The sequence below is a fragment of the Anticarsia gemmatalis genome, chromosome 11 (assembly GCF_050436995.1).
Source record: "Anticarsia gemmatalis isolate Benzon Research Colony breed Stoneville strain chromosome 11, ilAntGemm2 primary, whole genome shotgun sequence".
NCBI classification, from domain to species: Eukaryota; Metazoa; Arthropoda; class Insecta; order Lepidoptera; family Erebidae; genus Anticarsia; species Anticarsia gemmatalis.
Genome location: NC_134755.1, coordinates 4,024,693 through 4,038,764, shown reverse-complemented (window position 1 = coordinate 4,038,764; position 14,072 = coordinate 4,024,693). Strand labels below are relative to the sequence as shown.

The 14,072-nt window shown below is 34.3% G+C and overlaps 1 protein-coding gene across 1 annotated transcript; it reads left to right on the top strand.

Annotated features, from left to right (window-relative positions):
• Window positions 1–4,668: 4,668 nt before the first annotated feature.
• Window positions 4,669–12,857, top strand: LOC142976568 (tektin-B1-like). The gene is made up of 7 exons (XM_076120000.1): window positions 4,669–4,852; window positions 6,963–7,087; window positions 7,388–7,604; window positions 8,660–8,874; window positions 10,408–10,630; window positions 10,896–11,119; window positions 12,255–12,857. The coding sequence occupies exons 1-7, from the start codon at window positions 4,772–4,774 to the stop codon at window positions 12,445–12,447; spliced, it is 1,278 nt and encodes a 425-aa protein (XP_075976115.1). The 5' UTR covers window positions 4,669–4,771; the 3' UTR covers window positions 12,448–12,857.
• Window positions 12,858–14,072: the final 1,215 nt, after the last annotated feature.

Genomic DNA, 14,072 nt, shown 5'->3' with positions numbered 1-14,072 from the left:
CTCGGTAGTCGATATTCCTCAGTTGTCTGAATTCTTCCTCTGATCTTTACGACAACTACTTACTATGCCTGATGCCACTGTATCAACGTAGCTGTCTTTCAATATTTGTATTCTCTAAGACACCGGAAAACAAAATATTCCAGTGTGTCTTGATTTCTCACAGAAATCGTATAAATATTAAATAGATTATACGTAAAACATGTCAGTTATACGGTAGGGCTAGCAACAACCCAAGCCGAAATGGTAATGATTCCATTAAAATTCACTGAAAAGCACATCACTGCACCCGGGGGAAAGGCCACATAGAATAAATTAAAGATGACCTAGCCCTTTATTTGTTCCGTTTGTACTATACATAGATGTGCTCATGTATTCATATATTCGATCAACCAGTCGTTGAAAGGGTAATGAGCATTTCTAACAATTTTGAGATATATCTGAAATTGCCGTTTAGAAATGTACACATGTTATAATTTTAGAGACATTACTCTTGTGCGCTTAGGAATTTCAATTTTACCTCCTATACGAAATAGTATTACTAGTAATTCAAAGCTTACCAAAAATAGTTTAAAGTCATTTTCACACGTCTAAATCGACAAATTATTCAATACCTATACTTATAATAACACGGCTCAACAAACTGAAAAGTGTAATATAAATTTCAATTTCAAAACCCGCAATATGTATAAAATATATGATACATTATATTTAGAGCGCAAGAGAGAATACTAGTCCAAGCTATTCGCTTACGCTTCAGGCATTTATTATCCTAAAGTGTTCGGGAAAATCCTTGAACGCGGACCCCATGCAAGCCAAACAAAGACGTCGTAGTATCGATCAATATTAATAGCAGTGCTTCGTCTACATGTAATATAACTGTTGGCGCCGCGCCAGATCGCGTCAGCGAGGAAACGCCAACAAAATTTATAGTTACGCACGAAGGCGTTTTTGGTAGAAGTGGCCGGCCGCAAAGTTCCCTCGAAAGGGGAAAGTCGGGCCAAGTGATAACACTCTTGTCCTTACGCCTGTAAACACCGTAACAGCTTTTCTTCCTCCAACACAATTCGCCGGCGATAGTTTATCGTTGTTTTTTGCAGATAACAAAGTTCCAATCTCAAACAAAAACAAATATGTTAATCAGAATATTTTTCTTTATAAACTTTCCAAATCGATCTTGTAAGCCGATTTCGTAACTTCGAATTGAAATCGAAAAATAATTCTTATACGAAAGTTAGACAAATTCTTAAGAAATTCTATTAAAAATACGAAGAATGAAAAACACTCAATCAGAAAACGCTTCGTCTCATAAGACAAACGTAACGAGCAAAGAAAAATAATGTAGCAACACAATTCGCCTTTATAAGTAGCACTGTGACCCGAATTTCATCTTTATCATATTAAAAAGTTAGTATACAAGGTCCAATTTTTTTTGTAAACCAATTTCCTCTCTCCCTTTTAAGGCTTCATTGCAAAAGTTCAAAAGCAGCCATTGATTAACTTGGAACGTGCAAATAGCTGTTTGAAATGGTTTTTGTTGAGCCTCGATTGGTCACTTTGTAACTCGAATGAGTTTTCATTGGTTCGATACAATCCTTTATAATTAGTGTAAGGGATTACGTGAAGGGCCATTATACCCCTTACGTTCCGAATTATAGGTCAAGAGCGTATTAAAGAACGTATACGCAATGTTATAGGCAATTAATGTGTTTGCCATTATATAAAATTAAATAAGTCAAGTGTAATTTTCATTTTAAAAATATTTATTTGTTAATTAATTCGAAATTGTAATTCTTTCGTATAGTTATATACCTACGCCAGAAGTACATTATTGGGATCTATATAACATTTTGATTAAATTAAACGTATCAAATATCCGATGCTAAAATTTTTTATTCCTTATTCACCTCAAAGGCAACCTCGGTCCACTTGCTTTTCACACGTCTCATATTATAATGTCTCAGATAATAAGATTACAACGGCACGTTATTATATTTAGTCGCAAGCTGGCTGCTAGTTTCTGTATTGTCAAAAATAAAGGATTTTGTTACAAATCCCTTTTCGTACTTTTACGATATACTTCAAACTTCACTATAAAAAATTAACGCTTAGGATTTTGGTACATACACACTGTGTAATTGGGCACTAATGAACTCTACAATGAAATGAATAATGAAACATTATTAATATAAATTTCGTATTAAACCACAATATTTCACAATAATGTAGTCAAAACGTATACAGACTAATTAGTAGTATAAGCAGATTTAGTTCAATAATTGCTATGAAAGGCTGATTAGTGGGCTTATCTGTTAATCAATAACGGTTTGTTGCTAAACCACGTTGTTCTATGATCATATTGTTCATGTTCAATCCTCTATTGTTGAGTATACGATAGAAATCGGGAAAACGATTTTATACAAATTTTGGCCGACTATGACAGAATTTTTGGCAATCAGCATTTGTTCACGAGTGATTTTATATCTACTATTATCGATTATCGAATACCACATATACGTATACCCCGCTGTTACGTAACGTAATAATTTACTCAAAAACACTGCTTCGTCGAGATCGCATACATTACATGTCCATTGAATTCATATTAATCCAAATTAATGTTCAATTCAAAGATCAATACCACTTTGCCCGTCTCGGAAATCAACCGTCTCGGGTTTGATTCCCGGGTTACAGTCTCTGCGCGGCAGTCATAAAGACTACGAATTGGGCCCAAATTGCACGCGGTCTATAAGAGAGATAGTACGTAAGTAAAAGAACGTTAAACATTCTCTAGGTGCATCCAATTCACATTAGAATACCATTTGTGAATCATCAAAAAGTAACATGAAAACAGTGAGGTTATACGTACGTTCTGTCAGGAAGCTTATGCTTGGAGAACCAAGTTTAGTCCGGTCGTTTGCAAAGATTGTAGTATGTACGCTACTCGCTAGATGACTCTAAGCTTTAGACCAGCCTAGGCTTCGCAAAATGAGTGTCAGTACGGACGCAGCCAAGTGACATTTGCTAACTTCTGTAATCACTTGTTGCTATTTGCTCAGCTCTCTTGCTCCAAAGAAAGTAACTGCTGTGAAGGTGCAAAATACAAAGTTCAGTGGTAACAAAATTTGGTTTCTACTTCTTTTCTTCTAATTTTGAATTGCATTTCTATTAAAGTAATATTAAAAGGGGCTTAACATAATCATTCGTGATATTTGCTTAGGCACCTTGATTTTTTTTATGTTTAGGGATTGTAGCACTGTTTTACGGCACGGCTTAATATTTGACTAGGATGGCTAGGATAATTTGGCTAGGAGTTTTTTGTCAGCCCTTTTCATTGACTCTAGCTTCTGAAGTGGCGGTAAATTTACCAACTGTATTTGACCATCATAAATGTCCGTCCTTGATCTATATTAATAAATGATTATAAAGATGAAGATAAACTAGATTTTAAATTTACTTTAAGTAGACAGAAAATATTTAGCTAACCATTGTTTCTCATTGAAATGTCTTCTCTCGATCCAAATACGAGTTTATAATTGTACACGATAGCTCTTACCATTTGAACGGCGTGAACAATATCTCAGTAAATTAATTTATCTAATGCTTTCCAAAGTGAATTGACACACATAAGCAAATAATGAGTTCGTAAGAGCAACGATTGTAATGTATGACTAGTTTGAAACAAATTGTAAATTCGTTTATATTTTGATTATAAATACAACTGTTTCGACGATGTAAGTTTAATGAATCGTGTATGAAATGCTTTGAACTTTTGCATTGTTTTTATTTTAGTCTTTGTTATAATATGTACAACTTTCAGGTGATTAAAATAGTTCTTATTGAAAAATATTGATAGTGTATGAAGTATTCATTTATTATTGATACGTTTTTTTCTTATTAAGTGGGTAAGTCAATTTTGTCTATTTTGAAATTAAACAAGGTTGCACATCTACGTAAGATTAGAATTGCTCATACACTTTGCTTTTTAAATACATATATATACGGATAAAAGAGCTGTGTCACACAGGTATTGTAAAAATCGCAAAAGTGTGTTAATTTGAAGTGCGAATGCTATTTCAACACACTCTTACTTTTGTGTTTTCAGTAATAGTATTGCCTAGTATACTATGTACTATTTAAGGAGGCTTTTAGTAAATTGTTCGGACAAAGAGATAGGTTTCTCTAAGTGTTTTTAAATGTTTGTTTGGAAACGATGTTATTTTGACGGTGAAAGATTTAGGACATTTAAGAAAACAAGGCTAAACATTTTTTAAATCTTATTTTCCATTAATAATAATCTAGCTACGACCTAGTCTTGTGCTTTGGGCTTTTAGTAATAAAATATCAGTGCCAATCTTGATTGAGATTCATTAAAACTCCCTTGATATTTTTAAACCATCGCAGCTAGGACACATCAGTACTAAAACACCTATTATTTATTATATCAGTAGGATACTGAATTAATGAATCGAGTCATTAATTATTAACTGCGTAGTTCAGACCCAAAATTCAACTGCCCATCAACTTCAGACCATAATTTTTAAACTGCCGCAAAAAGTTTTAATAACCAACCAACGAGAATTAAAAAATGTCATTATAACGCTCTGGCCTGCATACTGGCTGGCTGAAAGTAATAAACCAATTATTTCAAATTTGGAACACCACGGACGCTTCACATTTGACACTCGCATTTCGATCTCGACGTAAGCTATGTAGGTTTATTTTTTGTAATTTCTGTTATTGTTTAATATAATTTCGAATTTGTTTATAAAAAATGCAGTCTGTTGTTACATTTGAGAAGCCTTTGCCGCATTTGAGTTTAGCGGATTGGGATGGACGACTTTATGGTTTACAGGTATGGTTTTTAACGTCATATTCAGCAGACATTATTGATTCGTCATTGAATTTAAAAAAAAATTAAGCATTCAAGCATAAAGTCATCGTCTTACTATGCCTAATGTCACAGAATCAACTTGCCGTTTTAAGTCATTGATGTGTGAGAGGAAACTGACAAAAAGGTCAAAATTGATCTAGCTTCCTAGGTTAGCTTAGGTTCCTAGGTTAGCTACGCTGAAAAATCTGTCTCTAAAATTCTGTAGATTTTAAACTAGTTTAATATTTTTGTTGTTGTTTACAATTTCAAAGTATTGCTAACCTGTCGACTTAGTGGGCTCGATTCCAAGCCCCTGTTAGTTTTCTGTAACACTGCACAGTAGTTGAAAACAACCAAAAACTTTAATACGTTATACAAATAACAATTATTCTGAACTGATCTCAGATCGTCCTGATTTTTCTATTAAATAACTTATTATATTCATTCACTGTGCAGTCTAATAATATGTCTGTACATTAATAATATACAAAGTACACCAAATAACCACCAAAATAAAATAATAAGAAAACAGGATTATTAATTTAGAAAATATTTTAAGATAAGTTGCAATGTTTGTTACCACATTTTATGCAATATAATTATTCCATTATATTCAATGGTACGGTCAATGTTGGCTGTGCAAAGAAATATAGCAGGACAACCGCAACCCTCACTTTGTTTTGTTTTTAATTTGCACAGGCTCTATAATTTTACTTTATAAACACAATCTCATCGGCTTATCCTATAATTTAATGGCTAACCCCGTACAGCTAAATTAGAAAAGTTTTATTATGTCTCACGGTACCGAGATTGTCTGGGATAGGCTATCGAACAATCTGTTGATGAAACCTACTGTTTGAATAATGGCTGCTTTAATCTATTTTATATCTAGGCTATTTGATTTGAGGATAGGTTATCTATTTTTGAAAGGCTTGAAAATAAATCCTTTATCTCTTTATGAATCGTTGCTTTTTGGTGAAGATGAGAGCTCATAAATCCTTTTTTGGGTCATAATTTACTAGAAAGTTATATTTTATAAAATTTAATATTTTCGGTGTATAGAATTGAAATACATTTCAGTCAAACAGTATAACGAACTGCATTAAATGTTCTATAGTCGTTTCTATGCGCCTAAGTATTTGCTTATACATAAACGCGTATGTACAAAACATTGCTATTAAACTTTGTACAGGCGTTAGCATTGTTTCGTGACCTTGACGCAGAGCAATGGTTTTTGTTAAGAAACGAGGGTGTACCCGTGTAGGCGGGCATACTGTGATGACCGATTGCTCCTAACGTCATCCCTTTTACATAATATCCCTATGTCAAACTTTAGGATGGAACGTTTTGAAGAGACGTAGTCTTAAACTTATAACAATACGTCGTGTTGCTTAGAAGTATCTATTATTTTGAACAGGTACTAAATATTAATTAGTTTTTTTAATGTAACCCAATTTTATATCGCTGCCAAGAAAGAGATACCCACAATTCTATAATAAGATATCAATCGACATGTAGTATTTTCATTCATTTTTGTTTTTTTTTACGCGAGTAGAGCGAAGTGCAATCAATACGATCTTTTAAGTAAAATAATTAATTTGCTTTTTCTTTGTACAAATGTAAAATACTGAACAAAGAAACACATTGTAGACTGAATTCAAATTATTACTCTCTATTGTGTGCTTGTAACATTAAATATTCAGTTTCTATTTGCAAAAAGTACACGAATTTTATTCCTAGAAATAGTTTTTATTCGAATTCGATCACAATTCCATATGTTTGTAAACTTTATCACAAAAGAGATGTATTTGAAACTCTGTTTGAATATGAATGAAGTGTAAATACGAAGTACGTTTACAATTTAACACTTGTCAATGAAATGGAATTGATTTCCATTGCCTTTCGTACCTGAGTAGAAAATTCTACGTTATTTATACAACTACGTTATACATCTTAAGCTGGATGTACAGTAATTTACTACATAAAATTCAGAGACTATATTAGAATGTGCTAGAATAAAAAACATACAAAAATTGAATGAATAACTATATATTTAACTGTGATGAAGACAGCTAAAGTTTTATTTTAACAGGTGACCGCAGACACCAGAAGGGCGGATGCCTTCGATCTTCGCTACAGCTCCCACCAGCTGCGGAATGAGACCCGCATCAAAACCGACTGGGACAGCTATCATAACAACAACCGACTTCGTGCCAGGTATCCTACTTTATGTTAAGAAGCATCATGATAGACCGAGAGCTCCTTATTATTTTATAAAAGCTGAAAATTTGTCACCACATGCTACCGGGAATAAAGTAATAAAGTAAGAGCCGTCGTGGCTTTAGTTGCTATTCTATCCTAGGATGTTCGTTCAACCAGAATTCAGGCAGATTGAAGTAAATTAATCAGTTTTACTCGTATGTTAAAGTCCTAATTCGTCTTGATCATATTTTGTTTGAACTTCATTTAGTGGCGAAAAAAGGATGTAGCGTTCCACTTCTTCTTTTATTACTACAGAGTCTACGAGATAGAACAATGGAGGTCCACTCTTCAGGAGCTGATGGACCTCCTGGACCGAGAGATGGCTGGCTTGAAGGAGGAAAAGGCTTCCACTGAGAGGGAGTTGGAGCAGCTGAATCTTCCATTACTCGTGTGCTCAGAGTGTCTGTCAAACAGAGATGGCAGGAGAAGTTCCGAACTGACTTACGATCTTGCTGATACTGAACTTAAAAAGGTAATTTATTGGATCAAGAACATGACCAGTTTCGCCACTTTTGGATAAGTTCCAGATAGCTTATCAAATGGAACATAGGTAGATTTTTTTATATATTTGCTAACATTTTATCTATCAGATAGTTTATTTTGTTATTGGCCGTAATTCTCGCTATATCTATTTATGGCTACAATATAGTAATTGAAGACTATATATATTCGCTTAGCCTTTGTTCCAAACTATGTTGGAGTCGGCTTCCAGTCTCACCGGATGCAGCTGGATACCAGTGTTTTACATGGAGCGACTGCCTATCTGACCTCCACAACCCAATTACTTGGGTATTAACACGATACCCTTCGGTAAGACTGGTTGTCAGACTTTCAAGCTTCTGACTACTGTTAACGACTGTCAAAGATCTTCGAAAATGACAGCCGGGACCCACAATTTAACGTGCCTTCCGAAACACGGAGGAACTCGATATGTATAAGATGGTCACCCATCCACGGAACAACCTCGGCAAGCGTAGCTTAACCTCAGAGATCGATCCGTGCGGCTGTTGTAAACTAAGCCACGAGCTCCTCTTGAAATAGTAATTGAAGACTAACCGAATTAAATCAGGACGAATAAAATTGTCCTTCTTTTGGCGTACCCTATTTATGCGTGCCACTTTATTTAAGAAGGCATGTATATTTTGCTTACACGTGCTGATGCTATCAAAAGATTTTTCCCTTTTCTGTTTTACAATTAGATAAAACCCGGACAGTTTTATAATTTACCTTTGCAATACTTCTTCTAAGCTGACGTCGACGTGTCTGTATACAAAACTTTGCATGGAATTATTAAATGTATCACAAAATACCTATCGCTACTTATCACAATAAAGAGTATTTTAACAGATTTTCTGTTAGAACAATTCTCAGGTATACAATTTGTTGAGGTATTGTTTAATATTTTTTTAAACCAGAAGGAGCTGGTTCCTGCCGCTAGTAGGTACTAAAAGGAATACGCATTTAAAATATAATAGAAGCGCTCATTAAGAAAGCACCTTCAATTCGTATTTCACTTTTCCTTAACAGGAGCTCTGTGTAACGGAGAGCAACAAAAAAATGTTGATCGACAGATGTCAATCGGCGTGGGAGAAGATCAACAAGTTGGAAGTAGTGAAGTTCAAGCTCCAACTAGATCTGAACGATAAGAATGAGACTCTACAGATTGATAAAGACATGCTCAGTTTGGATAAAGATTCTGCCAACATCACTTATAAGACTGATTCGTTGAAGACGCCGAAAAGGTGAGATCTGCTTGGTAGTTTTTGGTTTATTTTATCTCAAAGATTTTAATTGTACGTAAAATGTATCGTTTAAAAGATTTTAGCAATAACTTGTCTTTAGAGCAATTTTATTTCAATTACAGCTTTCATACCGAGACGAATAGCTACATTCGGACGTCATTCGTATTGTATTTATCTGTAGTAATACACTATGAAGCACATTTTGATGCCCGCAATCAATCCGATATGCACTCCTTTACGACGCATAGCACTTGTACACTTTGTCCGAGTTACATTAGTACTTGTAGTTAGTGTGAAAATCTGACTCGTAAACCCTTTCATAGTTAATGTAATCATAATATTACAATAGCAATTAAATAACAAATCATAATAAAGCAATCTCGTTCCGTCCATTACCCTTTATTATACCCAAAAGTCCAATTCTTTGTTAAATAATTCGTAATTACCTAACCTGGCATTTAACATCAGCTTTAAGTAAGTTATCTCAGGCTTATTCTTACCTAAGTTTCAAAACAGACTTCTTGAAAAGCCCCTAAAAGGTAGAAGGAACTTTAAACTTGGGAACAATAAAATTTGTTAGAAGTTATTACGCTCCCCGCCGGCTGGCTGCACCTGAGACAGACTTAAAAGGTTCTCTACATCCTAGTCTCATTAATATTACAAGATATATGTATGAACAGGCTCCAAGTGGAGCTACTTACCATTCGTTTAAGTTTTTTCGTCTATTACCGTAAGTAGCTAAGTGGGATTAAAATATAGAAATTTTAAACAAGGATTATGTTTCTAAAAAAAGTAAATTACAACCCCTCTTACTCATAAAAGGTCTTAACGTTCTAATATTATTTAGTTTTTCTGCCTGATGCCTTTTTTGAAGAAAAAAACGAGAGAGCATTTTGCGCCATTCAAAAGTTTGTTCATTCTATATGTATCGGTTGAAAGTCTAATATTCATGCATATGCATTGTGATCGGATTCGCATCGAAACATATGTATGCAAAGTGGACACGACGAACATTGTGTACAGACAGACAAGAGGCCCAAAATAGCCCGCACTGCAAACTGATACAATCTGGAAATGTTGCCTTTTGAAACATGTTACCTACTTTGTAGTTATGTATCCCTTGTACCCGCATTTGAGTAATTGGATTTAGAATAAGATATTATTGTTAAGAGGTATGCTTTAGTAGGCTAGCAAGGCAAATAAGAAGGTATAAGTATAGGTTAAGTTTGAATAAATTATGAATTACTGCAGTCTTAAAACTGTCGATTGTAAATTGCAATATAATCATGCCTAAAATGAATCACTGTATTTTACAAAATTGAACGGAACTCTGTAAATACTTTTACAGATAAATGGACGGGAACAAGTTTTATTCGATTATTTCATCATGACAGGACCTCAAAAAGGGCTGGTTTTTATATTAAAAAGATTTACTTGGTAAATTATAGCGATTCTTCAACTAACATTTACTAGGATTCGCAAGAATAAACTATAGACTACTCTTAAAATTAACTAAGCTGTTTTCTTACGCAGGATGGTAACCTATGACCAATGGTTAACTAAATGCGAAGCAACAAAACAGATGGCGATCACAGAACTACAAGACACACTGCGTCTGCGCGAGTCTTTGTTCGTCGCTCGAGGCCGCGCCAGGAACGCGCTTCGAGCTCAAACTGACGTCACTAACTATATGTTGCGCAGACGCATCTATGAAACGCAAAGGGCTAGGAATGAACTGGATTGGCAGAAATTGAAGGTAGGCTTCTTAAAGTTTATAGAATGCTTATGTGGTATAAAATGTACCTGGTTCAGTTGGACATTAAATCTGACGAAATAAACTACATTGAGAGAGTCATCAAAATGAATGCTGAAACGTGGTATCGTGCTATAAAAAAAATAGAGAAGATGATAATTTATGGTCTCGTACAATGTGGTTCTATATTTAATATTTTTATGAAACTTTAACACTTTCCTTACAGATAGCTTTCAAAATTTGTGAAACATTTTATTCATATTTGCAGATGGAAGAAAATATGGACAAACTCGCTAACGAGCTAAAGACCTTGGGCGAACAGTTTGCTGACAAAGTGAACGCATTGAAAGTGGCTGAAACTCGGCTGGAGACCAGAGGGTATCGCCCAGGGAACGAGCTGTCTGCTGACGAAGCTGATATTGGCTTAAAAGATGAAGTCAGGAGCTTGAGGGAAACCATCCGGCAGTTGCAAGAGAAACTGGATTGTGCTAAGTAAGTATCTACCTATCTATTAATGTTGGTGTGTAAGCTATACCTACAGTGTTTTGTTTTCGTCGCTCATATAATACGGTTTCAAAATTCGAAAGTGATAAAACTCTAAATAATAACTACACTAATTAATAAAAGTTTACACGAATTTAATTTGTAACACAGTAAGTATATAATAATTGGTTTCATATATTTGGTTCAGGTATTTGGTTTCATAATGGCAATTTATTTTCAAACGTACTTATTCAAGTATCTTAAAAAAGATAATAAAAAAATAATTTGCTCGCAAATTCGATAGAGACTTAGATATACATACGGCAGTTAGTAGCTTGAACAATTTTGGGGTGCACTTACTTATGCAAATGCCTAAGTCTAAATGTAGAGCTGCAGTAACAGATTGTGGTAGTCAATTATACTATCGGAAACTTGAACATCGTAATTGAAATTCGTAAAATCCACCTCGATGTTTCGCCGAAAGGCTATAATTTGGGCTTTATCCCAACATGTTAGTTGACCTGAATTACTAATAACTGGCAAATCCATACTAATAGCATTTTGGCACGAGCATCTCTTCCAGGAACAATTAATATTTATCTAACAATACCTGCTTTCGAATAAATTACTGCTGGTTTATGGGAGATTATTTGGTTTATCGGGATTGTATTTCGAATTATCTTGCTAATTAATCATTGCAATTTTGTGCAAATGTTTAACTCAAAATAAACTTTAGGGTACTATGGCTTGATGCTCTAAACACGAAATGACATAAGGAGCACACGAGTTGGTTTAATTCACTTGACTGCAGTATTTCATAACTGAAATCGAGTATACCAACAATAACTAATGTTAATACGATTTTTAATAGAAACTAACAAAATTTCATTTTCCGTATGCGGATGCGCTACCCCTACAACTTACAAGATTTTTTTTATCAACCATTCTCGTTACTCATTACAAATCTTGATAAGGAGATCCTTATCAAGATTTGTACAGAGATCTGTACTTTAGTTTTGTGCTAATATTTTATTCTCATCTTATCGTGTGACCAGTGATCAAAGTATTGTTAAAGAGCCCAAGCTGCACGAAATGCCTTTGGCATTACTTATTACATTGGGCAATAATATGTTGTTTTTTTCAGAGCAACCTACAACGCATTGGAAGCCGCTTCTATCCAAATCTCTATAGATTTGAATGACAAGAACCAGTCTCTCGAGACGGACACGCGTGCCTTAGAAATGAGGGCGGCTTTAGAACCCAAGAAAGCACAGGGAACTGACAAGAATCTTGTACTAGCCAGCATGCACGATGAAGTACCTAATGTAGAGGTGTAAAGTAAAAAAAAAACAGTCTTCAACAAGATTCATTTATATTTTCAATGTCTGTTTATTATAATATTTCTTGTTTTTCTTTTCATTCAGATCAGACCCCAACTCATTGTTGAACTCGTTACGTTTATTCTTCTACTAAATATTTTGCTAAACAAGGTCTCATCAATGCCTCTTTTCTCATTATTTTTCTTCCTGAAAGCATTAGAATTCCAACAAGTTTGTAAATTTAAAGCTTTTGTCTTTTCATACATGTTTTGTAAATATTGGGATTTAAATACTATAATCATGTCTTTACTATTGATGTTTCCTTTAAAAACAAATTCCTGTTGGTAAACGATTTTAAAATTGTTTGTTGTTTGCTGCTGTTTTGTATAACTTTTCTATTTTTGTGCAAATATACAAATTGTTTATTACTCACATCTTTTTATTGCAGTATTTACATATTTACTAGCTGACCCGGCAAACGTTGTGTTGCCATGTAAATTAAAAATAAAATGTGTCAATGGGGTATAAAAAGTATAGATGATATATATGATGATGAAAAGATATAGATGTTGGCCGATTCTCAGACCTACTTAATATTCTCCCAAAATTTCATGATAATCGGTCAAGCCGTTTCGGAGGAGTATGGCAACGAAAACTGTGACGCGAGAATTTTATATATTAGATATTATGGTAATATACTGATGCTGATAGATACTGATGTTATTAAGAGAGTTTGAATGCTTAAACTTACATTCACGTCATTCTTAATCAGAATTACTAGTCTATCCAGTATTCTACAGGAAACTGTTTGTAGGTATTTATGTTCCACCAAAAGACACCTTCCTTTTTTGGGCTACGAAAGTTCCATCGTTGGTTTATTTATCCGAATTCATATAAAATGACGTGTCACTACAAAAAATAAACAAAAACAATCCAGTTGATTGAGGAAAATCACACGCCAGGTCAACGACCTCAGAAAAAGATTCCATAAAAATAAAGATATTTCATAATTAACATTCATTTTGTAGCAGCAATCATATAATTTCCGGATTAATTACAAGCTGAAAGTAGTAGCCCTTAAATTATTTTTTTAACCGAAAAGATCCCTTTCTGTTTATTTTCGTTGCCGCTTACTTCCGATGGCGGTAATGATAGGGCATTATGCCGCATTTCGAAACTGACTGGCCTCAAAATTGTAGGTAAACGATGATCGATTGTCTCGTGACTTTTATTGACTAGTCGATGTTGGGAATTTGCCAAATTGAACTGGAATTGTCCCGTTGACCTAGTAGCAGGCTCTGATTATGATGAATCCTTTTGACGGTTAGAATGTTTGAGTTCTCTATTCCCGTACTATTTAGGGTAAATGGTTTCCATAGACTGGTTTATTAAATGGAATCTGGAACTAAGATCAATAACATGTTTGCACGTGGATACTTTCATAAACACGCCTTAATTTGAGATATTATAATTTATTTTGCCCTCCTTTGAGTTCTTTTATTCATTACTTAGTTTAACCTACATAGGTGCCTTATAATATAGGCAGACCCTTAATAGAAAATAAAAAGAACAAGACACACTGCATCTAGGTATTACAAACTATGAACTTCTGTACACCTAACAGGTCTTGGGTCTTTACTATG

Excerpts from the sequence above, each read along its gene's own strand:
- LOC142976568 (XM_076120000.1), top strand. The coding sequence starts at position 4,772 with ATGCAGTCTGTTGTTACATTTGAGAAGCCTTTGCCGCATTTGAGTTTA. Across the intron at positions 7,605-8,659 it reads CTGATACTGAACTTAAAAAG|GAGCTCTGTGTAACGGAGAG; the intron begins GTAATTTATTGG and ends TTTCCTTAACAG. Across the intron at positions 11,120-12,254 it reads GAGAAACTGGATTGTGCTAA|AGCAACCTACAACGCATTGG; the intron begins GTAAGTATCTAC and ends TGTTTTTTTCAG.